At 38.7% G+C, this 25,455-nt stretch overlaps 1 protein-coding gene across 10 annotated transcripts in view; it reads right to left on the reverse strand.

Annotated features, from left to right (window-relative positions):
• Window positions 1-3,468: 3,468 nt before the first annotated feature.
• Window positions 3,469-25,455, reverse strand: part of ppp1r12a (protein phosphatase 1, regulatory subunit 12A) — a 67,335-nt gene continuing 45,348 nt past the window's right edge. For 4 of the 10 annotated variants that reach the window (XM_088072484.1, XM_088072483.1, XM_088072486.1 and 1 more), the window contains 17 exons: window positions 25,309-25,400; window positions 24,891-25,004; window positions 23,284-23,436; window positions 21,264-21,434; window positions 20,742-20,912; window positions 18,046-18,136; window positions 17,532-17,711; window positions 17,271-17,445; window positions 15,454-15,575; window positions 15,210-15,275; window positions 13,382-13,398; window positions 13,169-13,283; window positions 12,554-12,658; window positions 12,415-12,462; window positions 10,709-10,759; window positions 8,183-8,454; window positions 3,469-5,196 (listed from right to left, as the gene is read on the reverse strand). In XM_088072484.1, coding sequence (XP_087928610.1) covers window positions 8,317-8,454; window positions 10,709-10,759; window positions 12,415-12,462; window positions 12,554-12,658; window positions 13,169-13,283; window positions 13,382-13,398; window positions 15,210-15,275; window positions 15,454-15,575; window positions 17,271-17,445; window positions 17,532-17,711; window positions 18,046-18,136; window positions 20,742-20,912; window positions 21,264-21,434; window positions 23,284-23,436; window positions 24,891-25,004; window positions 25,309-25,400 — 1,809 coding nt within the window. In that variant the 3' untranslated portion in view covers window positions 3,469-5,196; window positions 8,183-8,316. Of the gene's footprint in view, window positions 5,197-8,182; window positions 8,455-10,708; window positions 10,760-12,193; window positions 12,228-12,414; window positions 12,463-12,553; window positions 12,659-13,168; window positions 13,284-13,381; window positions 13,399-15,209; window positions 15,276-15,453; window positions 15,576-17,270; window positions 17,446-17,531; window positions 17,712-18,045; window positions 18,137-20,741; window positions 20,913-21,263; window positions 21,435-23,283; window positions 23,437-24,890; window positions 25,005-25,308; window positions 25,401-25,455 lie in introns of those variants that run through there. The other 6 variants (XM_042510950.2, XM_042510958.2, XM_042510952.2 and 3 more) reach the window with 5 other exon arrangements.

Here is a 25,455-nt window from a genome sequence, read left to right on the forward strand (position 1 = left end):
ATAAAATAACACTGTGAACGGTTCTGGCCGGCGCGTTCTCTGCTGATGCCTTCCGCCGGCGTATCATGCAGATACAGTCTGTATCTTACGCCCAAAGCACTGCAAAAGCGGCAGTATTTGACGACTAAATAATGAGAAAGGGCTGGTCGTTTTGAAGCCTTGAGGGTGGAGCCAAATTAATTACCATAATTTTCACTGTTAATTCTCACAAATCCAAATTCTCTACGTTAGTTGTGCTAAACCAACAGTCCAAAAACAAAAGTAATTCGGGACGCTGGAACCGGTTTCATAATTCTTGATTAATTCTGTCAACTCCCTGTTTGATAAGTTTATCACTGAGCTCATCTGTCCTCTCCTTGTATGACCTCCTCAGTGTCCCGACGACACATCACAGTTCAGGATATTTCCTCTAAATGCTGCTGACACTCAGAGAGAGACAGAGACGTCTCTATATCCTCTTTCCTCGATGCAGCCTCACCAATCCACCGCCGCTTTGAATCACTCTTTCCTAACCGAGTGTGTTTGTCTTTGTTTCAGTGACAGACTCGAGCTGTCACTTCATCGGGACGCCTCGATTTGTCATTGTTTGTCAGCGGAGAGAAACCCCGCTGCTGTTTGTCCTCAGCTCTGAGGGGTTTTGCTCATCCAGTGTGTCTAAGTCCCGCGTGCTTGTGATGGCGGGTTTGAAATTGCAGTTTGGGGGAGGAGGTTTGTTTGGCTTGCTGCACTTTACGGTAGAGCGGAGCGGGAGATTAGGCCGTGGTGGAAATAATACGAGTGGGAGAAAACGAGTGTGAGTGTCTCTGTGTGTGACAGCAGTTGCCAAGATCTAATTCCTTCTTTATGGATGATTTCCAACCTCGAAAAGCACAGCCCGTCATCTCGTGGTGGAGCTGCTGTCAGGAATCAGACAGAAATCAGGAGATTTACATTTAAGGGCTCCGAGGCTCCTGTTGAGACTCATTACAGGTCACACTTTCAAGCCAAGAGCGGCTGTGCTTGCAATGTTTTTTTTCTCAAATTTTAATCTTGAGATCATAAGTTAATTACTCATTTTGTTATCTTAAGATAATAAACTTGTTTTCTCACGATTCCAGGTTAACCATTTAACACCTGAATTCAGTTTGCTTGTGCTGCATTCAGATGCCTTTTACTAGCATTTAAACCTTTGAGAAAATTGGTTTTCTGTTTAAAAAAAAAGTGGAAAAAAATAATAAGCAACTTGGAAGGAAATGTGTAGTAAACTATTAGGAAAAGTCGACAAGGACACGATTTTGAAAATTAGCTTGGAGGATTATTAGATATTATCAAAAAATTAAGGAAAAATGTCCAGGAAACTTTGTTTAAATTTAAAATCATGTTACAGATTTTTAAAAAAAAATCTTGAGCACTCTCTTGAGGTCATTTTCTTCAAAATTTTCTTTTCTATTTTTTGCAGATAAATGTCTGTAACTTTGAACTTATTTCTTAGAAATGACTGTCTTCTTTAGAAAAAAAAAAAAACATGGCTGTTCTTGGCTTCCGTACATACCACTGTTTTCTATATATCATATTCAACTTTACTACAAATCACGTGTATTTTTGGATTTCTGCTGACAAAGAGTATGTGGTCAAACAGAATGAGCTGGAGAATAGATAAAAGTCTGCTGAGCCACATTTATCATTTACAACAGATGTGAAATTAAGTATGCAGGTTAAACATCGGGACGCACACGCTGAAGTATAGCTCGCTATAATGACAGAAAATAATAGCCTGATGTCATCGTCTTTGCCTCTGAGCCAGCCAACCAACACAAAAGGAGGCATTAATTCAAAACATTTGTTACTACAATGACACGGGTTCACTTTCTTAGGCCAGGAATCTGTCTACACATCTTTTTTTTTTCTTTTGCTGAAGTCCTGATGTAGACATTATGCTGTGGACGGCTGAGGAAACATGTCCATGTCACTGCAAAGACACAAACCAGACGTCCTAACCACGTGCTGAGGCAATGGAAAAATAGAAAAGCGAGACACTTTTGCATGAGTCTGAGCAATTATGGCAGATACCGCCGCTTATCCCCAAAACTAAATCCAAAGATCAGAGCCCTTCATCACAGATCTAAAGAGCAAGTCGCAACCTGGTGAGCTGTTTTTGAAGATAAAAACAAAAACTCGTTGGTTTCATAATCACGCTCACATAAACGGTGGTGGAGAACTAGATTTACTCAGGTACAGTTTTGAAGCGCTTGCACTTGAGTGTTTCTGTTTCATGCTACTTTATACTAAATTTTCTAATTTAATTACTTTGCAGATGTAATTATTATGCCCCAAAATCAACTAATAAACTATATTATTATAGGTTATGCTGCAGAGAAGTATGTGTGTTTTGAGTGAGTGTTTCAGTATTTAGTATCACATCCACATTTCTCCTGATTGTGCATGCTCACCAGCTAAAAGAAATCCCTCCACCATAATAAACCCAGTTTCGTGCACCTGACTGAGTCTGCAAAGCTGTGCACCATCTACTGGTATGATGGTGTAGCAGCAGTGAAATACCTCTGCTCCCTGTTAGAGGCCGAGCAGGTACTTTTTAGGTACTCAGACACGATATTTAAAATAATTTCTTATCAGCATACATGACTGGTTATTAGTCTTTAACAACCGTAAAGGGTCAGTTCACTCAAATTACAAATATATACAATATTTTTCAGTTTTACACCAAGTCTTGTCTAGTCATGTATGGCATGCCATTAAAGTCAATATTTAATAAATAAATGAATAAATAAGCTTGTGAAATAAATAAACATGGATGTGAAATGAATCAGAAGTAAACTGATGTGGAATTGTTCAGTAAAAGTCCAATGAAATAAATAAAAAATATGCAATTTAAGTCAATGTAAATAAATAAATATGCCACAATAAATACATATGGCAATGAAATAAACTTCAAAATAAAAATTAAAGTCCCCCAAAATACATTAAACTAGTCTATTTGATAATGCAATTAAGTCAATATTAAATCAGTTAAAATAAATAAATTAGCCTATTAAATAAATAAACATGGATATGAAATAAATGTGGAATTACACATTCCTATAAAATAAATAACAATATATTTAACATTTGTCTCAGCAGTTAAATGTTAAAGTTAAATAAAGAGAGATTAAAGAGTGTAGCCTCTTTTTCAACTCTCCTGGCCAAGACAGGGAGCAACAAAAAGAAGTTACTGACAAACATCATATGACAAATACTCCAAAATCTGCCACAAAATCACAATGAAACAGACATGTGGTTATAAAATACCAAATACACAATGATTTCATCACAGAAATTAAACCTAAACAGCACCTTTTGACCAAAACACTGAGTGAATATCTAACCAGTGCGTGTGAAAATGTTTAGCCCTTTATGAAATCCATTTATATAAACTGAATGAAATCGGTGTCAAACGGGTTATAAATAAACATTTAAATAATCAGACGTGGGAACTTTACAATGTACAAGTTTATTTTTAATGAACTCTTCAGTGGTTGGTAGTCACAGCACAGCTTGCATGTATTAAGCCACACACCTATTTTACAAGATGACGGGAAAAAAAATAAAGGAAAAAAACAAAAACAAAAAAAGTCTAAACCAGAGTAGATGGTCATCAGTCCATCTGCAGTGACTTTTTTTTATTTATTCATTTTTTTAAACTTTTACTAAAATATCCTTAAAAGGCCACTGAAATGCATAAAATGTTTTCAGATGCATGGAATATTTGATGGTGGCGATTTGCTTTAACCTGACATCAAGACTCCTCACATGGCATTGACAGTGCATGTAGACATTTGTAAAAAGGACTGGGTTAGCGATACCTAAGATATTTTATTTTTAGTGACAACACCTTGGCTATAATACTACAGCTTTTTTTTTTAAAAAAAAAAAATTGGAAACAAAATTAACAGCACTCTTCCAAGATACTGAATACAATGAAAGTGAAATGTAGTGAAGCGATTATTTCTTTTTTTTTATCTCACAATTATGTGAACACTTATTTTAAACTGGAAAAAAAAAGCACTGAACACTTTGCCAGCTGTCCCGTGTAAAGAGAGAGAGGCTCTACGGTACTGTATCCAATGTCTATAAAAAGAACAAAATAATTAAAACACACCTTTTTGTCCTCTGGAATTTGTATACTTTTAATAGTAACAGACGGGAACCATAAACGCATGCCATGTGCTGGTCTCAAACAAATACATACAGGTATATACAGCATCACTCAGTACCTGCTAAAACAAAGTGAGAAATACAGAGTATAAACTGACTACACTACAAACTTAAAACAAAAAAAAAAAAAAAGAGGAGGAAGGTGAGCGATGGAAGCGGTGGAAGAGTGAAAATCCTATTTGTGATGGACTCATTAAAGCATTAAAAAAAAATGCATATTGCACATACAGTGAAAGCTTAAATTCCACCAGGTCCGCCTCGCTAAAGCGCAAAAACGAAAAAAAAAAATTCCCTCTTGGAGGAAGACACACAGAGGTAACAAAAATGACGGGGCGCGAGTGTGTGTGTGCATTTGTGTGTGTGAAGGGAGCCGGTACGGGGCAGAAGTGGCACTTTATTTAAAAAAAAAAAAAAAGGGAGCACAGCACACAACACAAGGAGAGGAAAAACAGAAAGATTGTGGCACAAATAAAATCAGGTGTTGGATTTAAGTGAAAGCCGAGAGAAAGAGAGAGAAGAGAGAAGAGAAAGATCGCTGCGAGTGTTTTTTTTTTTTCCTCTTTATGTACAACTAAGGCTTATTGGTTAAATAGTTTTCAGGCTTCTCCGCCCGTTTTTACATGCTGATCACACATCTCCGTTTTGCTCTGTAAACTCAGTGGTTCTATCAGGACAGCAGCCACACGATCGAGTGGGTAAAAGTCGAGGAGGATGGATGGATGGATGGATGCTGCAGAGGTGGAGGAGCAAAAAAAAAAAAAAAGGAGATAAAGAGCTGGGAGGAGGAAAAAAAAGAAAGAAAAAGGAGTCTCTGATGTCTGTTGCAATTAATATCTAAATGTGCAATTCCATTAGTCACTGCCATGGGGGACTAGGGGGTGCAGAAGACGGGGTGAGGCGGGGGAGGGGGGGTCTGGTCTACTTGGAAAGCTTGCTAATGACTCGAATGAGCGCTCCGTTCTCGTCCTTTAGTCTCTGGTTGTCTGCTTTCAAGTCTGGGAGCATCTGAAAGGGAATAAAAAGGAAACAGGGAGGAGGAGGAGAGAGAGAGGAGAAGGCTTAGACAAGTCTCGACAGACACACGGTGTCGTTAAACCAGTCAGGCCGGTTTTACAAACTGTTAATTGCAGCCTGTGTAAAGCTCGGAGTCACACGGCATCTCTCATGTTTTGTTTTCACCTCTTTGTTTAAAAAAAAATTGAAAAAAGGAAGAAAAATCCTTGTTCCAAGTCAAAAGAGAGAAAAGAAGAAAGCGGGCACACCACAGGCCAAAAATCCTGAAAAAGCCATGCAGAATCTGAGCGGCTGCTCGCCGGCAGCCACAAAAATACATAGCAGAGACTAAAAAAGACTTTATTTGATTGAGTGCAAAAAAAATTGTCATCTGGATGGCTCTACGTATCTACAGAACCCTGCAGGTGTCAGGAGCCACTCTGCGTTTCCTCTTTGTAAAAAATAAGGATATTGTGCTCCCAAAAATACTGTCAAGTTTCAGGTTGTTGTGACTATTTAGAGGCAAATTTAAAAAACCTGCTCAAATAAGACGAAACACATTCTCACTCACAACGTGTCTAATACAAACGCTTGGTCAGTAAATGACTTAATATCACAAAATAATGAATTAGTATCTCAAAATAATTACTCAATATTGCAAAAAAAAGAATTACTATTTTAAAAATATTTACGTAATATCGCAAAATAATGATTTTGTATCTCAAAACAAAATAATAATGACTTCATGTCTAAAAATATTGACTTAATATCTCAAAATGATAACTTTGTGTCAAAAGTGACTAATCTCAAAATGATTTTGTATTGCAACATAATGAGAAACTTTCGGAAAATAGTGAGTTTGCGTCCCCAAATGATGGTAATCTTTCTCACAATGACTTAATATTGCAAAATAATCACTTAGTGTTTCAAAATGATGCTAAACGTTCTCAAAATAATGACTTAGTATCTAAAAAAATGACTTAATAATGCAAAATAATGACTTAGTATCTCAAGATTATAACTTTCTGTAATCTCAAAATGACTGTGTATTGAAACACAATGAGAAAGATTCGGAGAATAATGACTTAGTATCCCAAAATAATGCTAACATATCTCAAAATAACACAAAAATGATGCTAAATCTTTTCTAAATAATGACTTGGTGCTGCAACATATAGAGACACTTTCTGAAAATCATGACTAACTATCTCAAAATGTTCTCAAAATAATGTAAACCTGCCTCACAATGACTTAGTAACCCAAAATGATGCTAAACCTTTTCAAAAATAATGACTTAAACATCAAACATAACGACTTTGAATTGCAAAACAAGGATAAAGTTTCCAAAAATAATGACTTGGTACATCAAAAAAAGATCTAGTCATTATTTTCTGAAAGTTTCTCATTAGGATGCAAAACTAAGTCATTATACTTTGTATCACAACAAAGACTTTCTCTCACTAATGACTTAGTATCAAAATAATGAGGATTCAGAATATCACTGATAAAAAAACGGGCTTCCATACAACTCTACACACTGCTGTCAACGCATGCATTTATTTGTTGATGTCTGTCAAAATGAAATTTTGGGGGGGGTAAACGAGGGGGAAAGAAAAAAATCGCAATCTCTGAAAATTTGGGTTGAAAAAGTTGATGCCAAAAAAAGAAGCCACTTCATGCAAAGAAGCCAGAACAAGCCAAACTGAACAAGTGACCTCCCTCTGAAGAAGCATCACAGCTCCAAACTCCACAGAGGACACTCTCCTTCACAGTGAACTTCAAAATTAAAAATGTCATTTAGACACCTGTTGACCTTCAATGATACTTACCTGAGCTTTTTCTGCTCTTATTTTTAATATGTTGCTCTGATGTATGTAGGGGCAGCGGTTCCCAACTGGTGGGTCGCGGGTCCATTTAGACTCACAACCATGTTAAGTTTGTGAAAAACGTTATTTTTAAATACAGTGAATTTTCAACACAAAGCTTTATTTTGAAGTCAGACTTCCTGCTGCAGATTTGTTGCTTTTTCTCGAGAACAGTAACTATTTCATTGATGTGTTCCTGGTATTATGTGGCTGTTTTTTCTTCCAAAAAGTAAGAATAGGCCTAAGAGACTGCTCTGTATGTATCAGAGGAGGTGAGTGGCTTTTTTTAACCTTCTCCAAATCTATAAATATTTATTTCCCTGGGCTTCCCTCAGTGTTCATCCCACAGAGGCAGGCATGGTTTCTTTATCAATGACCAAAAAATTTAAAAGATCAAAAAATGGCAAAAATTCTTGTAGAAAAAGTAAATGCCCTTTCTAAAAAGAAAGACATTTCTTTGAAATCACCAAAAATTTTAAAGGGAAAAAAAAGCCAAAAGTTTTCAGAGAAAAAAAAAATAAGCAAAAAAAAATTTGATTAAAAAAAAATGTTAGAAAAAAGAAAAAATTGCCAAAAGATTTTTAAGAAAAAAAGACAATGAAAAATAAAAGGAAAAAATATCTCCCCAATTTTAAAAGAGAAAGAAAAATTGCCAGATTTTTACTCATTTTTTTTTTTAAAAGAAAACTTTTGGAGATTTTGTTTTCCCTATACAGGTCTTGACTAAGCCCCCAGTGTCCCCCAAATCTAGAAATGCTCCTGATTTTCACTACTTTATTCATGCAAAACCTGTTGTTTTACTCTGCTTTAAGCCGACGTGTTATTTACAGTTTGTGAAATCAAACTGAATGTGTGGGAATTTCTCTTATGTGCGGACCTTGAACTAACGACTGAAGTGAAATCTGGACCCAGTGGCTGGACCAGTTGGGAACCACTGATTTAGGGTAATTTTCATAAGCTGACAGGTGTGGAAATGGCCGGCCAGCTGTGTACTGTAAAAGGAGAGTGTCCTATTGTACAAATAAAAGAAAAGACACCCTCCCCAATCTGAAAACCAAAAGCTCTGGGGAGGCAGAGGGGGGCGGAAAGGGGAGTTTACAAAACCAGTGTTGGTTGGGCGGCTGGGCACCTGCCTGTCTATGGGTGCGGGCAGAGCACGAATGGAGCATGAGAAGAATGGGGTTGGGAAGGGGGGAAGGTGAGGAAGAAGAAGGAGGAGGAGGAGAGGAGGAAAAGGAGGAGATGGTGGTGGACAGACGGACGTGGCTTAGAGGTCGACGGTGGGCAGCTGGCTGCAGGCGGACTGCGAGAGCTTTGCCAACACGCGGGACAGGGCCCGGTTCTCAGCCTGCAGCCGCTCCTTAACCTGCCGCAGGGCCTGAACCTGCTTTACCTGGGGGAGGTTCTGCAGGGGGGGAAAACAACAACCACAACACAGGAAAACAAAGAGAGAGGGAGGGAGGAGCAGAGCGAAAGGATGGCAGGAGAGGAGAAGGAGGAGTGAGTTTCAGGAAACAAATGAGGAGAGAAAGGTTTAATGAGAGACAGGACAGCATAAATTAATAGAGAAAGAGGGGCCGAGAGGAGGAGAAAAGAGGGAAAACAGAAAAAGGAAGATTGTTAGAAAATGGGGACAGATTTTGGAAACCGGAGGAATGATTAAGAGCTCTCCGGCTCGGCGTGATGCTTGTAGATAGAATGGAAAAGTGACACTGATAAGATCAGCCAGCTTCCTAAAAATAAACACACTTCGTTATCACAGCCATGAGAACAACACTTGCTTACTAGAATTTAATGGATTTTTTTTTCCTTCTTCCACTCTCTCCTGCTAAAATCACTTTTCGAGAAGAGGAGCATTTAATTGGGTGTCTCAGTGGAAGAGCTTAAATGTGATGTCAACACAGACGGCCTGAGACGAGCCCTGAACTGAATAAGAGACGCACGTTTAGCAGGCGTCACAGAGGTGAAGGACCGCACCGGGCAGAATATAAAGACATATTGTTTTTGGAAATTACATTTGTGAGTAGAGGTTGTATTACACTCTAGGGCTAGACATGAACATATTCAAAACATTAGATACATATTCTTTCAGGGGTTAATTTTTGCTTTAATGTTGCCTCTTGTCAGTTTCTAGAAGTCAGCTAAAGTTTGTCAGCCCCGCTAAAGTCTGAGATGTTTTCTGATGGTTCGTGTGACTGGTTTGGGCTGCCATGAAGGAGAGACTTTTGAAAGCTAAGGTGATATCACCAGACCAAATTGTAAATGCTGGTTAGGGTACGATCACACATGAGTGAAACGGACTCACTTCTTTTAAATGGCAACAAAGCAATTTGCATCTTTGCATCGCACAGAGTTCAACTACAACAATGTTAAACAGGCTGCAGCATCAACAAAGTGTGTGTGGAGGACACTAGTCCCACACTAGTCCAAAGCGTCCCTTCGGACATTTGTCTAGCAGCCAAGACTTACAGGTGTCATCACCTTAAGAGTCAGACTGATTCAACAGCCTGACAGGAGTGTGAGAGTAAAAGACATATACACTGGCTACTTAAAAGTACTTCATGTTTTAGTTTTAAAAGGAAAAAGGAAAGACGAGAACTCTGTAGTATCTCAGTATCTGTTACTTTCCTAACAGAACTAGTCTGAATTGGGGCTCAGAGTCCTGCATCTGGTCACGTACCCAAAGATACACACTGTTGATCTGCAAAAAAGGTGATTTATTAGTAGTATTTTCTTGGTTCGGTTTTTGGGTTACGCGAAGAACATGCTGGTCAGATCACGTTTTGAGCGATGAGTACTTTTTTTTACAATAAATGATAATAATAATGTAATCTATTTCCTGAATTGCCTTCCTTTTATAATATATGATCCTTGTTTCGCATGCATAAAATGTCCATAACCGTTTATTTCAAACGTGTTGTTTTCACAAATGATTATTTTAGGATTCCTGGTTTCGGGTCAGACTGTGGATCTTGTGTCGATAGCTCGGGTGTGGTACTGCACGCGGTGGCAGCTGGGAGAAGCTTTTGAAAATTAGACCCATGCAGGGAGGTCGCCTCATATTCGTGCCTTTGTGGTATTTTGGTTCGAAACTGAACTTCAAGAGAATCATGTATTTGATGACTGCGGCAGCTTTATTTTGTTGATCGTGCACGTCATATTTGTCCCGTTTTAACAAACATGGTGCAGATACGGAGTATTTGAAGCTAAGTTTTTGTACAACAAGAGTCCTGTGTTTGTAATTTAACCCTATTACTCCTTTTGGTAATAAAAATCATACTGCAATAGATGTTTATTACTGAGATCTGGGACAGCGGCTTAAAAGGACACATAGGAGCAGTTTAGTCCATATAAAGTAGTTTAGAACAATCTGTTGTTTATCACCTAATTGTCTCACTGCTTGTGTTTCCGGGTCATAAAATTTACTATTTGGTTACGATAAAAATAAAGAATATTATCTTTTAAACATTATGATATTTAAGATGACTCACCAGCATTTGAATAAGTGGGATTTACATATAAAGGAGCCGTCATAGACTGAAGTGACAGCTGTTAGCGCTATGTTGGAGCTCACAAGTACCACCTACACACTAGCAGAGATGGAAACCCCACTGTGCATGAACACAACATACAATGTGTTTGTGTGTGACAGTGTGTACCTTAAGTTCCTCCTCCATCTCAGAAATCTTCCTTTCTAGAGCTCTTCTTTCCTGCGGGGACGGAGGGGAGCAGGTTAAACTCTGGAATCACACATTTCACTGAGACAATTAGCAGAAAGCACACTGTGGTGCAGCTCTACACACTCAAAATGAGGTGTGGAAGATGGAGAGGGTGCAGCGACAGCACACACACTTGAACACACGCATGTTTTGTGAGGTGTCTGCAAGCAACAGCCAATTCAGACTTACATATTCAGTGATGTTTATGCTATTTATATGTAAGGAAATGAGGGTGAAGATGTTTAAATGTTTTGTTGTTAAGTTGATGAAATGACTCAATGCCAGAGTTGGTCCGAATGTCTTTTTTAACAACAAAAAAGGACATTCTTGTATTATAAAAGGCTGTGAAGATAAATGAATGATGGCCTTAAAGGGATAGTTTGGATTTTTTTTAAGTGGGGTTGTATGAGGTACTTATACATAGTCAGTGTATTTTCTATAGCAGATTGCAGTCAGCACACCAATGTTGGAGATGCACTACAGAGTAAAAAAAAGTACAGCTATGGATGGGGTAGAGCTTTTTTTTATCCAGAGGAAGAAGAAAACATATTTGGAAAGCATGTTTTCTTCAAAAATGAAACAATTTATCAGTTAAAAAAAAAATGTTTTTGAAACAAATTTCCATGACATTTCCAAAACGTTTCCAGGCCTGAAAATTGCTATTTACAAATTCCATTACTTTTTCAGGTTTTTCATGTCCATACAAACCCTGAATGATGCGCATGTGCAACTTTTAAAAGAGATAGAGGAGGCAAGACGGCTTACTCCTTAGCTTATAATCAGCTCTGAAATCAGGCAGTCCTAACTGAAGCTGTTATATATTCTCTCTTCATATCCATCATCTACTGCATGTAATACATTGACTATTCGTAAGTACCTCATATAACCCCAATTCAAAAAAATCAAAACTATTCCTTTGATGAAATGACTCACGGACATGAGGGGTCAGAATGTCTTTTTTGAACATAACACAAAAAAGACTTTCTTGTTTAATAAAATGTGAAGACAAATGGAGGATGTGGTTTAAAAATAACGGATGAATTGTACAAATGAGGAGTTTATGGTTTCATGGCTTCACAGTTGCAGCTGAAGACACCAGCGTTATTATTATTGAATGAGTGAAAAAAACACATGAAAACACACTCATGCACAGGTTCTGTCAACAGCAATTAAACAGTCTACAGTTGCTCTACTTCCTGCATAATTTGAGAAAAACACACTGTCACACACACACAAAAACAACAGAGTAAGCAGTCTTGAGGAAGAGGTGACCACACGCTGCCTCTGAGGTTTTAAAACAGGTGAGAGAGAAGGTGGCGGTGTTCTGGGTGGCGAGGAGGGTCCCTTTGACCCCCGACTACATGTGTGACACGACAGCCAGCAGCAGAGAGTAGACTGATACAGAGAGTCAGGTTAAGATCATACCACCACCCAGATGATATTGGGGCCTGCTTGTTACCTTTAGACATAAACCCATTGGGAGTGTTACCAACATGTTTACAGCAGCTCCGATTTATCAAAAATAACAGACAGAGGACTTCTGAGTAGTTTGAGATAAACTTGAGAGAGACAGAAGTTATACATCATTCAGTAAAGTTCATGTGTTTCTGATCAAAGGAGGAGCTGTGTTATTAAACTGTCATTACCCTTTTCTCCATCTCAAGCTGTGATCGGTCAGCATAGCGTTCCTGCCTCTGCAAGGGGACAAATAAAAGTTATCAATCATTAGAAAATTCACGTCGTTTGTCAGTATTGATCGTCTGAAGCAGTGTGAGCTCAGCTTACCTGCGTGGCCTTCTCTAGTTGTAGCTTCAAGTCTGTCAGCTCCAGGTCTGTGTCACGTAACTGGGCCTTCAACTTCTCGTTCTCAGCTAAGATCTGCTCGTAGAGCTGGAGAGGACGGATAAACATATCCAAAAGTCAACAAGTGTAATGAGCAAACCACCACTACACTCTAAATCTGAAAGAAAAGTTTGTTTTTCCATTATTTTTTTTTTTGTAGAAATTGTTTTTTTGTTTGAATTTATCATTAGAAAGTTAACGTCTGTTTTCACTTTAAACAGGAAAATTTATGGCTGTGTTCTCTCTGTAATTGTACAGGCCTCAAAGGCTACCAGACCAATTAAATCATTTTTTAAATACAAAAGTAACACCAACCTTGACCAACCAAGTTTAATTTGTTTTGTTTTGTTTCCTATATATTTATTCTGCTATTATGGTCTTTTTAAATGCATTTTCCATACATTACAGATGTTAAAATCAGTTTTCTGTTTACAAGTGTCAAAATTAAACTTAGAGTCCATCAAGGTTGTCACAAAATGAGATAAGACTACAGATTTGACTGAAAAACAATATGATCAAAACAAGAACCAATCCAAATATTTCATATACAGTCCATACCTTCTTATAGTCAGTGGTGTCGTCTCTATCCAGTCGGCTTGAGTATGTCCTCCGACTCTCACCATAGCCACGGCTAAGAGTGTCATTACGATCCATGGATGAAGTGCTCTCATTCCTACGACAACAATAACAGGCGTTCGTTTAAAATCTACATGAATAACAGATGAAGGATAATAAGAAAGAGCACAATAATATGAAGAGGGTAAAACCTACCTGGACAATCTGTCACTCTGCAAGAAAGCAAAAAAATAAAAACGAGTGTTAATGTCGATAAAAAGAAAAGCACTTAATGAAAATTAAAGCAGAGAAATCTTCACTTTATTCTTGAAATGACACATATTAAACTAAACCTCTATTTCTTTACGTCTATCATGACGCGAAGTTCAGGTCAGCACCTGAACTTCGCTTGTTTTCCAAGCGGCCTCCTCCTCACTTGTGCACAACATACAAATACATGCAGATTTATTCCTAAACAGCTGCCATGCCGGTAAACTGCCTCGAGGCTTTTGCGTCTGGAGGCCCGCTGTGTTTTGTGTAGCTCCACAGCAGCTACCCGAGAACGGGGCCAGACATCAGATAGCGAGGACAGGTTGAGGGTTGGGCTTCCAGCTATTTTAAAATTGCAGTAGGCTTCCTGAGTCGGATGGAGGGCGGTGGTGAAACAATAATGCTACAATCGGAGTCAAGAAGTCCTGAAGCCCTCGAGGAAAATGATCAACATGCAGTTCAACTGATCAGATCAACAGCAATTCAATGCATGACGAAAGATTATGGACACAATGGTCTTGTTTTTTGTTTTGTTGCTGGAGTCTTGATGGTTTTACATAATAAGATTCAATATTTTGCCGTGTAAACCTTGAAAAGTCTTTTCACAGTTAGAATCTCTTCCAAATCTGCATTACTTGTACATTTTTTAACATTTTGATGCTTTTAAATTAGAGTGCCATGCAGGAATAGAAGAGACTCAAAAGCTTTTCCTGTAAGCTTGCAGAGATAATTGCTTGTTTCCTATTTAGTGCTCTGCTGCTGCTCCACCCTTTCTACTGTCCTGCTGAAAGTGATGCTGATTGTGCTCAAGTAAACGACTGCTGTCTGCTCTCGCTGTCATGCTGCAAAAGACACTCCCTCAAACAGGATGTTCATCCAGCCGGCAATATTTCCATAACATTGTTTTTTCATTGTTCTTTTCTGCCTCATGCTGTGTCTTCCATGAAGAGAATGAATGCTTCCTCTTCTCCTTCTCCCTACTTCTACTACCAGGAAATCCGCCTTCTCATGCATGAAAATAAACAAAACTTTGCACATGGGTTCAGTCTTGTTCTTGCCAAAGTTCCTAAGCTAAAATATTGGGCTAATAGTCCAGATTGTGGCATCACAGCAGTCTCTAAAACTGAAAATTTAGGACAAAATCAGTCATACATGGTGTGCTACCACTTTACAACTTAACCCAAAATATAGCTGAAATTGAGCAAAAATTTTCATTTTCTTCAAACTTCTTCACCCTCTTTCTCAAAAACTGTACTCATCTCCAAATTTCAAATTGATAAAACTCTCTCCTATCTTATTCATGTGTTTTTTTCCCCCAGTGACCCAGACTTCCTTTCCTTTGTAAGTCTGCATGTTTTTGAAACACTTAAAAACTGATCTACGACTGAGACCACTTGGTTCGCAAGGTCACCCCAGCAACCAGACAATCACCAGAAGATGGAAACAAGGGGGAATAATAAAAAATTCAAAGGCTGCAGACGGTGAGGAGGAAAGATAAGTGGGCGGGGAGGAAATCAGAGCTGTACGGGGCAGGCAGAGAGTGAATATCAAAGACTGCTGGACTTGCTCGGCCTTGACTTTATGAGATGAGACATGAGGAAGGACCAGAATAGAGAATAAGTGCGAAGGGGGCAAGAATCAAACAGAATTCACGCCACACAAGAAAAGCAATAGGCTTGATTTTGGCTGTCATGCTGGAGGGCTCCCGATTAAAAGTCAGTTTTATCTACTTTCTGCCGTGTGTGTGTGTGTGTGGGGGGGGGGGTTGAGTTACCTGTGTCTCCCCCTTGGTGCTGCCCTCCTCTGAGTCAGACTGCTGATCAGGGTCATTTTCATCACCCTAGAATTAAAAAAGCACAGATAAAAGGGTTACACACGCAACTCGCGGTTCTCGCGATCCAAATGATCAAAGAGGAACATTCGGGTGGTGTCAGAGCCACAACCTGCTGCCCCTCACGAGGAGTGCTACGAATACCGACTATGTTGAGAGAAAATTTTCTATCATTGTGTGATCTTACATCTTGGGTCCAGAAGGAGACTCCGGTGGAGCGTCTCTTCTCGCGGGGCCGCCTGCGATCCCGTATGGAGCGGGGCTGAGACTTGTCCTCTCCCTCCTTTTCCTCTTCCTTTTTGTCCATTTCTGTTCAATCGAGAGGAATTACAAAAGGTTAGTGACACATATGCAAAGAGAGGATAATGCTGCAAATTTCTGAAATGATACACAAAAAGACCTTACAGACTACAATATAAGATCAAGTATAATTTTGTTCTTTCTTAAAGGGGACCTATTATTCTTTTCTTTATTTTCTGTCATATATTTAGTACTACAATGTCGTATGTTCACATTAAAAGTGGCCAAAGTTTAGGATGATGAGGTAAACGTATGTGAAAGTAATCTTTGTGAGCTAAAATCTCAGGCTTCAGACCTTTCTGAATACTCTTCCAACAGTTTTTTTTCTCCTTTTTTCGCAGCTTGTGAGGGTTAGGGTGAGACTTCTTAATGTGGTCATTTTTTCCCCAATTTCTGATTATATTTCTGCTGGAACACGTTCGATTGTGTTAAGAAGCTTTTATCAAAGACTTTTCTCATTCTCCGTCACAGTCGTAGACTGACTGCAATGACAGTTAAAATGCTTTAACATGTTCTAGTAGAAACCCACAATACAAGAACCAAAAAAATGCGCGTAATAGGTCCTTTTTAAATGTCTGTAGCACATGCATTTAAACTGAAAGATAGAGCGAAAGAGAACTGTTAGAAAATAATACAAAGAATAGTGAAATATATCCAGAAAACTATATTTATAATTATTAAAATGATTCTTTAATCTATATATTTATTACTGTGTTTTTGTTTTTCTTTTTTTGATAAATTGGGGTAATTTTCTTGTAATTGCAGCTCACTCTTAGGTTTTTGTAAGAAATCAAACCAATTTGCTCTGGTTGCAAAGGGTTAACGAAAGCAGTGACTCCAGTGAAATGAGAACATCCGATACTTTAGGACATTTCTAAATCATCTGCTTTTGACCTCTGGTCATTTTTTCATCGGAGCACAGTTTGACCTTTATTATTTTGACATTAACAGTGAGCAGAAGCTGCGACAGTAATCCTGACAAGAATTCAAAGAGAAAAAATGGAAAAGTTCAGATTAAACCCGACACAATCAGGACAACAACTTGACTTGGCTCGAGTTCAGAGGAAATTAAAAAAAAAAATGGTCATGGGAGAACAAAGAGGTCAGTGTTTCCTTCAGTTGAAAAAAAAACTGATTTCCCAGGGATGCTTCGTGGATTTATTTAAGAGAAGAGTGACTTAATTTGAAACGCAACCTGATCCCTTTCTTTCTCAGTGCGCTCAATCACCATGTGGCGGTTTGCCCATGTGAACGAGGACTTGCAGAGACAGATACCAGCATCATCCACATGCTGCGCCACTGTAGCTTTACATCAGAGGGAAGAGCGTTTTAATGCATGTAGTCAAACTAACATCCTCGACCCTTGTCAAAAGTTTTATAACTGACCTGTTTCACTGTTTTTACTTCATGTTGTTGTTATAATGTTGGTGTTTATTAGTTTTGCTGGTGTTCTGCCTTTTGTCTTGCAATAAAACATTAAAAAAATAGTGAGGGGGGAGGGGACAGAGAGGGGGGAAATTTAAACTATAGGCTTTAAAATGTTATGTTCTTCAAGTGATTGTTCTGTATGATTGCACTGCATACAGACACAGACATCTATCATACAAACTTGTTATAAAAGTTTACCATCTTAAAAAAAAACAACAACAAATGGATTAACAGATTGTATGTGAGAGGTGTATTTTTGGAGGGAGCGGCACCGACCTTTTTCCGTGTCTCTAGAGGAACGGCTATAGGAGGAGGTGATCCCCGTCAGACTGTTGGGCCTGTTGAGGGAGCTGGAACTGGAGGACAATGTGGTGCTAGAGTAGGACGGGGTGGAGGCAGTGCTGACCGCGGAAATGGCGGAGGTAGAGGAGGAAGACATAGGCCGGTAGCGCTGGTAGGGAGACAGGAGACAGGTTAGAGGGACGGTACAGTCAAACATTCAAGTTGTTTTTACAAAAGCCGAAAGCAGAAATGTACCTCTTCGTAGCTGCGGTACTTCGACCGGTAATCGTCTTCCTTGGTCTCCGTCTCCTTCTTCTCCTCCTGCTTCTCCTTGTCCTGCTTCTCTTTCTCCTCCTTCTCCTCTTCCCGGGTCTTTGGGGTACGACTCCGGCCGATTGTTTTCTCGGCCTCTTGCAGGTCAGTCAGAGTCACACCCTGGAAGAAGAGAGGAACATATTCAATTTTTAGTTTTTATGAACAGAACCATGTTATTTACGCTCTGCACTTAAAAAGCCAATAATCTAATCTGTGCTTTACACTTTTTATCGTCATAAATTTTGTTACTTTGTGAGCTTGTAAAGCAATCAGCTCTTTCTTCAAGTCCAGACTTTAAGTGCTGCTTATGTACACAAAGACTGCAGCAACATTTATTTAAACAGTCTATGACTATAAAACCAGAACGCAAAGAAGGGACACCTGCAGATCACCATGATGTGCAGTGACTGTCCTTTTACTTTCCAACACATCAGGGTGATACAGGTTAACTGACCTGGGTGGACCTCCTCGACTGTCGAGCCTGTCTGGAGCGAGCTTTCCTCTGGGACTCCGACTCCTCGTCTCGCACTGGCGTCAGGTATGACCTAATGTACACAACAAAGACACAAACAAACACACAACACGTTAATCATCAGATGACTGTTCAGATGGGGAAACTGTCAGGATGCATTGTTTGGTTAAAATCTTGCCCATAAATATGTCTGTAATTGTCGGCGTCAGTTAACATTAACCCTCTGAAACCTGGATCGACATCACTTTCCTTTTCAGACACCTTTCACAAGTATTTAAACCTTTGAACCATTGAGAAAAATAGTTTGATTTCTTTTTCAAACACATGGGATAAAGGCAATAGGAAACTTGGTAAGAAATGCTCTGCAAATTGCCAAGATTTAGTAGATTTCTAAATTTTTTTTTTTTTTTAAAGTGAAGGGATAAAATTTCAGAAAGCTTTATTTATGATTATAATAGTTACATCTTTAAAATTATGTTTCAGAACATTATTATTTTTAAGCACTTTTAAGCACTTTTACCCCGGTAATTTACTTGTTTGTGATTTTGATTGTTTTTTCTTCTTTTTTATATTGATAATTATCTTTTTTATTAATATTTTTTTGAACTTTTTCACTTTAACAATGTCAGCTATAGTCATCATATCAAATGACCCATATACATATATAAAAAAATAAATCACTAAATAAAATAATAATGATATTAACAAATTACATAAATACAAATAAATACACAAATACATAACATACATACATAACACAAATAAAATGCAGTAAATAAATAACAATAAATATATCAACAAAATTTTAATTAAAAAAACACATCTCATAATTGTTTTATTTTGTATCTTTTTACCAATTTCTTGCTAAATTTTGGATCATTTTTGCTTACGTTGCTAGTTGTGTTCTTCCCATCTTTTCAATATAAATTACGTAAATTTGCTCAGGTTTCACATGGTTAAATTGTGCTCAACTTTGACTGTTTTATGTATGTCTTCCTGCTTTCCGACTAGTCAACCAGTCTATTCTTGAATTTCCTCTAACAACAGGGAAATTGGTCATCCCTAATTTGAAGCAGGATATTCCTGGAAAATGTTTGAGTTTCCTAAAATAACACTTAAAAAAAACAACCCTAAAACCTACTATAAGTGACTGTGGTTAAACAGGATCCAAATGTTTTTGTTTAAACTTTTGCTCTAACTTTATCAGGCTGAACAAAGAAATAAAACAGTGAGTTATTCCAGCACTTTCTCTCGTTGTGCCTCTGTTGGCCACACAGCAGCATGAACTCATTCAGTGCATTAGGTGGAGTTTTGGCCTTGAGGAAAATGTGCAGCTTCTGCCCACCTTCCTTATAAGGAAAAGTCGCTGGAGCAGCGGAGGCTCTAAAGCTGCCCCTTCCCCACTCCCACAGTGACAGGTGGCTTATTTCAGCACCGCAACAGGAAGACACGCACTCGACCCCACTCAGACACACGTGCAAACACATGCTTTCTGCGACACTCTCACACAAACGAGCTCCCTCCTCCCCTCCTCACTGTGTGTACAGATGATCACACACCCCGTTCTCAAACAGAGGAAATGCATCCGGATTACTGTTTGACTGATGGGAGCTTTTAAGGTTGATGCCAAAATTTCATGAAGCTGCTTACAGTAAATGTTTTTGTTCCAAGATCAGAGCTAGCTAATGCTGAAAATTTAATATACATAAACAAATATAGAATGTAAATACAGTAAGTAAAACGAGATTATTTAAGTGTTCTTCTTTTCCCCAGAGATTTTAACTCATGCCAGGAAAAATAAAATGCTATGGGATGCTGAAAGTCCCAAACAAAATCCCAGACTAAACAAAATCTGAACTACAAATTGTACATGAACAAACAAAACAATCTAAGTCTAGTAACAATAAGCTGACAATTTACCATCTAATAACAAACCTGCATCGGAAAATAAAAACATAAATTGAACACACATTCAGATCAGATTTACCCAAATGGAAACGTGCAAATATCGTAACGCTGACCTTTTTAAAAAGGTGGATGTTAGCCTGAAAGATGGAAAGATGTGTGTGTGTATTCATACTACCATACTATATGGTGGTGCAAAAAAAAGATACACAATATGTCAAATGCAGTATGCCAAAAATTCCAGGATGTTCCTCTACATCTGATTTTGCAGTATGCAAGCCAGCACGCTTTTCTGGCTATTCTTACCCACAATCCTTATTAACAATATAAACTGTTTAAGGGACCAAAATAACTAAGAGATAACCAACAACAACAAAAAATAAAAATAAAAATGATAGGAGAAATGCACCTGTAGGCTAATTTAATGGATATAAATGATAGAATGCAAAATGTATGCAGTTATAACTTAAAAGTTAAACACTGTAAAGTAACTCCTGGTCTCTGACAATCTCCGTGGTAATGGAAATATGAGAAAGAGGGTCAAAGTTCAGAGCTCAGTGTTAAAAAGAATTAATATGTCCTGATTGTGTGCATACTGCATGCAACAGTACATACTTTGCAGAGACAGCCGCGGTACCTACTAAAGTAAAAAGTAAAAAGTATGCAATGTGTGTTTCCACAGTTGAACAAGTCCGCCAAATAGACACTTATTCGCATATAAGAACGTACATGCATGATGAGTTAAAGGCAGGAGGTGTGCGTGTTTGTGTTACCTGCGTCGTTCAGAGCCAGTGACGGTGCCGGTGGTGGTAGTGGTAGATATGGCGGTGGTGGTAGTGGTCGATGTGGTGGTCGTAGTGGAGCCAGTGTTTATAGTAGGGATGACCGCAGCAGACTCCTTCTCCTTCTCCTTTTCCCTCTCTGCACTCTCCTCTGACCAGTACCTGTTTACACACCAGTGTTTCAGAGAGAAACTTGGATTTCATTTCAACTGTTTTCATTATGAAACTGAAATGTGTGTAGAGGGCTTTTAAGTGAAGCCACATGTCTGCTGGCAGACATTATCGAGGTCAGACATTGTAGCATTCCCATAAAATACACTATAAGGATTATTTCTATGCATTTTTTGGCTGCAGATTCCTCTTCAGCTCACAATATGGATAAACTACCCCAGGAATGTGTTTCAACTTTTCAGAAATCGTTATATGAAAAAAGCGTCAGAGTTACAAAACTAGTCTACCATCTAAATGTGACGTTATTTTCACGTGTGGCTGATTGCAGTCCTGTTCACGTACCTGCTGGTGAGACTGGTGGAGCCAGTGCGGGTGGAGGAGGAGCCCAGGCTGGAGAGCAGGCCGCGATGGCCTGTGGGCGAGGTAACAGATGAGGAGGTGGTGGTGGTCGTGGAGGACGAGGAGGAGGTGGTCGAGGAACTCAAGTCCTCGTGTCTTCTGCCAAAAGAGCCGCTGGAAGACAAAATGTCAGAAATAAAAAACAAAAAATGAATCATCAGTGACCTAGAACGAGATACCTATAGATCTATGTGATATCAGCACTCTTTTAACATCATATTTCCACACTGTCAGTGTATGAGATTAGAAGAAAAAGAAATGAAAATGAGTGGGAAACTACAGATTAGTTTTGTATATGATAACAGATAGGGAAAATATATATTTTTAACACTGCACCTTCCCTCTCTTTTTTCTCTATGACAAGAACATCCTGTTTATTCTGATGCTTTCATGCATTAAACATCAGGCAGGAGACGGATATCCTTTTCCTTCACAGTTCGACGGCCTATAGAGAACTTTGTGTTGCAGAGGTTTGAAATACTGTTTGACAGTCTGATGATGATGATTCTGCATTTTGGTTTTCCTTTTTGCTGTTAGCAAAGACAGCTTCGTATATACTATAAGCAAAAAGGCAGATCAATGTCATATAGGCCGAGAGGAATAATCCACTCTCCAAATGACTATTTGTATTTCAGTTACTCACACTGAGTTTTTCAAAAGTGAAGAAAATATATGATGAATTGCTGTCATAGGGGTCCACATTTAAAAACAGCAAAACTACATTAAAACATTTGTTTACAAACTCTCTCACAACTTGTGCAGTGTGATCCAAAGCTCATTTATCCAGTCCTATGCTCAGTACTTCCCAAACTGAACTAAAAGTGAAATTTATTGATACTCCCTTCAAAGCCAGACTCGACCGGATGAATGAAACTTGGATGATACTGTGTGAATTGTGTGAGAGTTTTAAAAGGATGTTTTGATAAAGTTTTGCTGTTGTTTGTTGTCTTTTTGGATTCTTCGTTCACCAGAGACATGTAAGAAAAACTTTTCTGAATTTTTAACGTAGCACAGGATGAGTAATGGCTTTATAAATGGTCATTTTGGGGGGGAGAAGTATTCCTTTAATAAATGAGTGAAACTTCATTGCTCAACAAAAAACTTCAGTGATATCACTGTTAATTTGTGAAAAATAGCTTTAACTGTGAGATGTATGTTTTTTGCAAAGCTAATGTGTATTCCAGGAAGGGTTAAGATGGTTAGTTTTGTCTAAGACTAATAATGATTTAAAAAGGAGATTTTAAATATTGATGTTTCAGTAAAAATTAAGCCGAACATACTTTCATTGATAGTACAGCCATGTCAGAGTACTACTCGAGAGCATCAGTAGTCAAGTTTTACAATAAAAAGGAAAATCTGAAATGCTCTGGCTGCAGCTAATAATTATATTCATTATCAGTCAATTTGATAAGTATTTTCTTGATTAAGCGTTTAGCAAATGAAATGTCCTAAAACCATGAAACCTGCCCTGAGTAATTTCCCAGAGCCCGAGGTAACGTCTTCAAATGGTATGATTTAACACCCTTGAAGTCCAAAAATCCAAAGATATTCACTTTGTTGTCATGTACATAACAAAAAAAAACATCAAATAAGTATGAAACCAGCAAATGTTTGTTTTAACAAATGACTATGACAATTATTCCATGATAAAAATATCTGTCAAACAACTTTTCGTCAGTCGACGAGTCCATTAATGGAGTTATCATTGCAGCTCTACTGCATTAACTGGACGGGTTTGGAATACATTTAAATCTTTACTTTGGATTAAGTGATAACTTTCATCTGCCTTCATCAACAGGACGGTTCTGAAAGTTAAATCGTCATTTCCGGTACTCATTCGGACATTCAATGGAACCAGAGTAACACAGTACACATGTCGGCACTTGAGCAGAGCAGGGACACACAGTCAGAGAGGACAGGTGGGTGTGGAGACGGTGGTGCCTCTGGGGGGAGGCTGGTGTACCTGCGGTAAATGCTGTAAGACTGGTAGTGGGAGGTGGGTGGCTGCCAGGGTTTAGTATTACAGGTGTTAGGGTCCAAGCTGGAGGTGGACGAAGACTTGGCTGGCACGTCCCGCGTGCTGCCGCTCCGCCCTAGTGCTAGCGTGTGGGACGTGCTGGCGTGTTGGCAGGCGGGTGGGCGAGAGAGGCATGTTAGCGGTGAAGGCGCACACACACAGATATAGTACAAGAAACATACATATTTCAGACTATAAAGCTTTGACAAACTATTGGTGCATTCATGTCATATGGGGTTAAATGTTGACTGGACGATTCAAAGCAACAACAGAGAGGCGTTTACGAGTTCGGGCGAGACACCCGAATTTTAATGCACTGGTCACTTTTGAGTTTTTGGGCTTTCATAATAAACATTTAGGTGTTAAGTTTAGACTTCTGTTGTGGAAATTTATGCAAAAAGCTCATATTTAATTAGATAAAGCCTCATTTATTTATCATTTAAGACATTTCACATTTTAGAAAACTTTTAGTACAAAAAATAACTGTCGAATGTAAGTAATTAACTAAGGGAGGTTACGGTCATATCTATTAGCTCTAATTTTTATCCAAAACACTTGTTGTGTTTCATTTTTGGTCTAAAAACGTATGGAATTTTCTCAAAATGTTTTTTCCTCTGAGATCAGTACCACTTATATTTACCAAATTTTACAATTGAAATTCCTGTCTACATTATGAATGTTTTTAAATGAGGTTTGTTCATATATCATTCAGCCAAATTTATATAGCATTTTATTCCTAAAATCATGAAATGTAAGGAATTTGCTGAAAAAAACAGGAGTCTGCATTTAAGTAGGATTTTTCACCAAATTCTCCAGGTTATTTCTATCTTAATTCTGAAAGTTTTAACTGAGGGGTTGGTAATATCATTTATAGCCAGATTTATAGGACTTTTACTCCTAAGAACATGGCAAAATGTGTTTTGTTTGTTATTTGTTTTTTTTAATTAATTTGTTTTGTTATTAACCCAAGGTGTCTCCCTTTAAATCGCATTTGCTGTGAAGAACATTTTTTTTCTTTTAAATGCAGATTTGTGATGATTGAGATCACCTTGCCCAGTCAACACACACTGTGTAATTTAGAGATCAGTTTTTCTTAAGATAAACAAATTCTTAAAGCAGTCTGCACATTTTTCCCATATGACATGCATGCAGCATACGTCCATGTCTAGGTTTTGTGCCACAAACAACCCTGGGAATTTAATCTGACAGGTATATAGGCTTGTTAAAATGTCAGAGCAACGCATTTCAAACTCAGTGGCACAGCAACCTGACAGGACAGGTACAGTCATGCAACAGACTCTTGTGGCAGTGATAGAGAAAAGCATTGGCATGACTCTCTCAGTAGCTGCTGCTGTGCATGGAAGCATGTATCTCTGATGACATAATCCAAGCAAATGTACAGTAGATGATTGCTAAACAGCTATCAGTGCTTTCTAGACAGTGTCTACAACCTCATAATGGATAAAGAAACATCATATCAGATGGAGCAGAGATCTGATGATGAGATGAGGGATGGAGGTTTGGCAGAGACTCGTGTCGCAGCAGAGGCTAACCTGCGCTGGTAGCTGGGGGTTCGGTTGGTGGAGGCGCTTCCTTCGCTGTTCTTCAGGTCGTCGTCCCAGCGTCGCCGGGTGTATGAGCCACTACGTATCAGAGCGGTAGAGTCCCTGGAGAACCACAAGCTACAATAGTACCTCAAGCTTCCCCAAACAGACACTGACATAGATATATGTTCATAAAAAGTATCCCCCTTTAAACCTGATTCTACCAACTATGAAATCTAAACTTTCATAAATCTACCAAATCTGTTGCTGCACAACAGAACATCCTGACCAAAAGCAGTCGCTTAGGGCCACACACCATGCAGAGCATTGAGGCCTTTTTTCGCCTGCAACACACAGCAGTAGGCAGCAGGAGCCGCTTGTGCCAATGCATGTTTGCACAAGAGCCACTTGGGCTCCCGGGTTTCACCTGTTTTCCTTCTCGTCAATGTCTGAAGTACTGGCCAGTCTCCTGGGGATAGTGGGGGCCACGTATGCAAGCCGAGTTCCTTTGTCCTTTTCCTGTAGACAGAGGAACAGAAAAAGGGTGGTCTCTTCTGTTAGTGAGCATTTATGG

Source organism: Plectropomus leopardus, chromosome 22 (assembly GCF_026936395.1).
Source record: "Plectropomus leopardus strain MGB_pleo_1.0 chromosome 22, ASM2693639v1, whole genome shotgun sequence".
NCBI classification, from domain to species: domain Eukaryota; kingdom Metazoa; phylum Chordata; class Actinopteri; order Perciformes; family Serranidae; genus Plectropomus; species Plectropomus leopardus.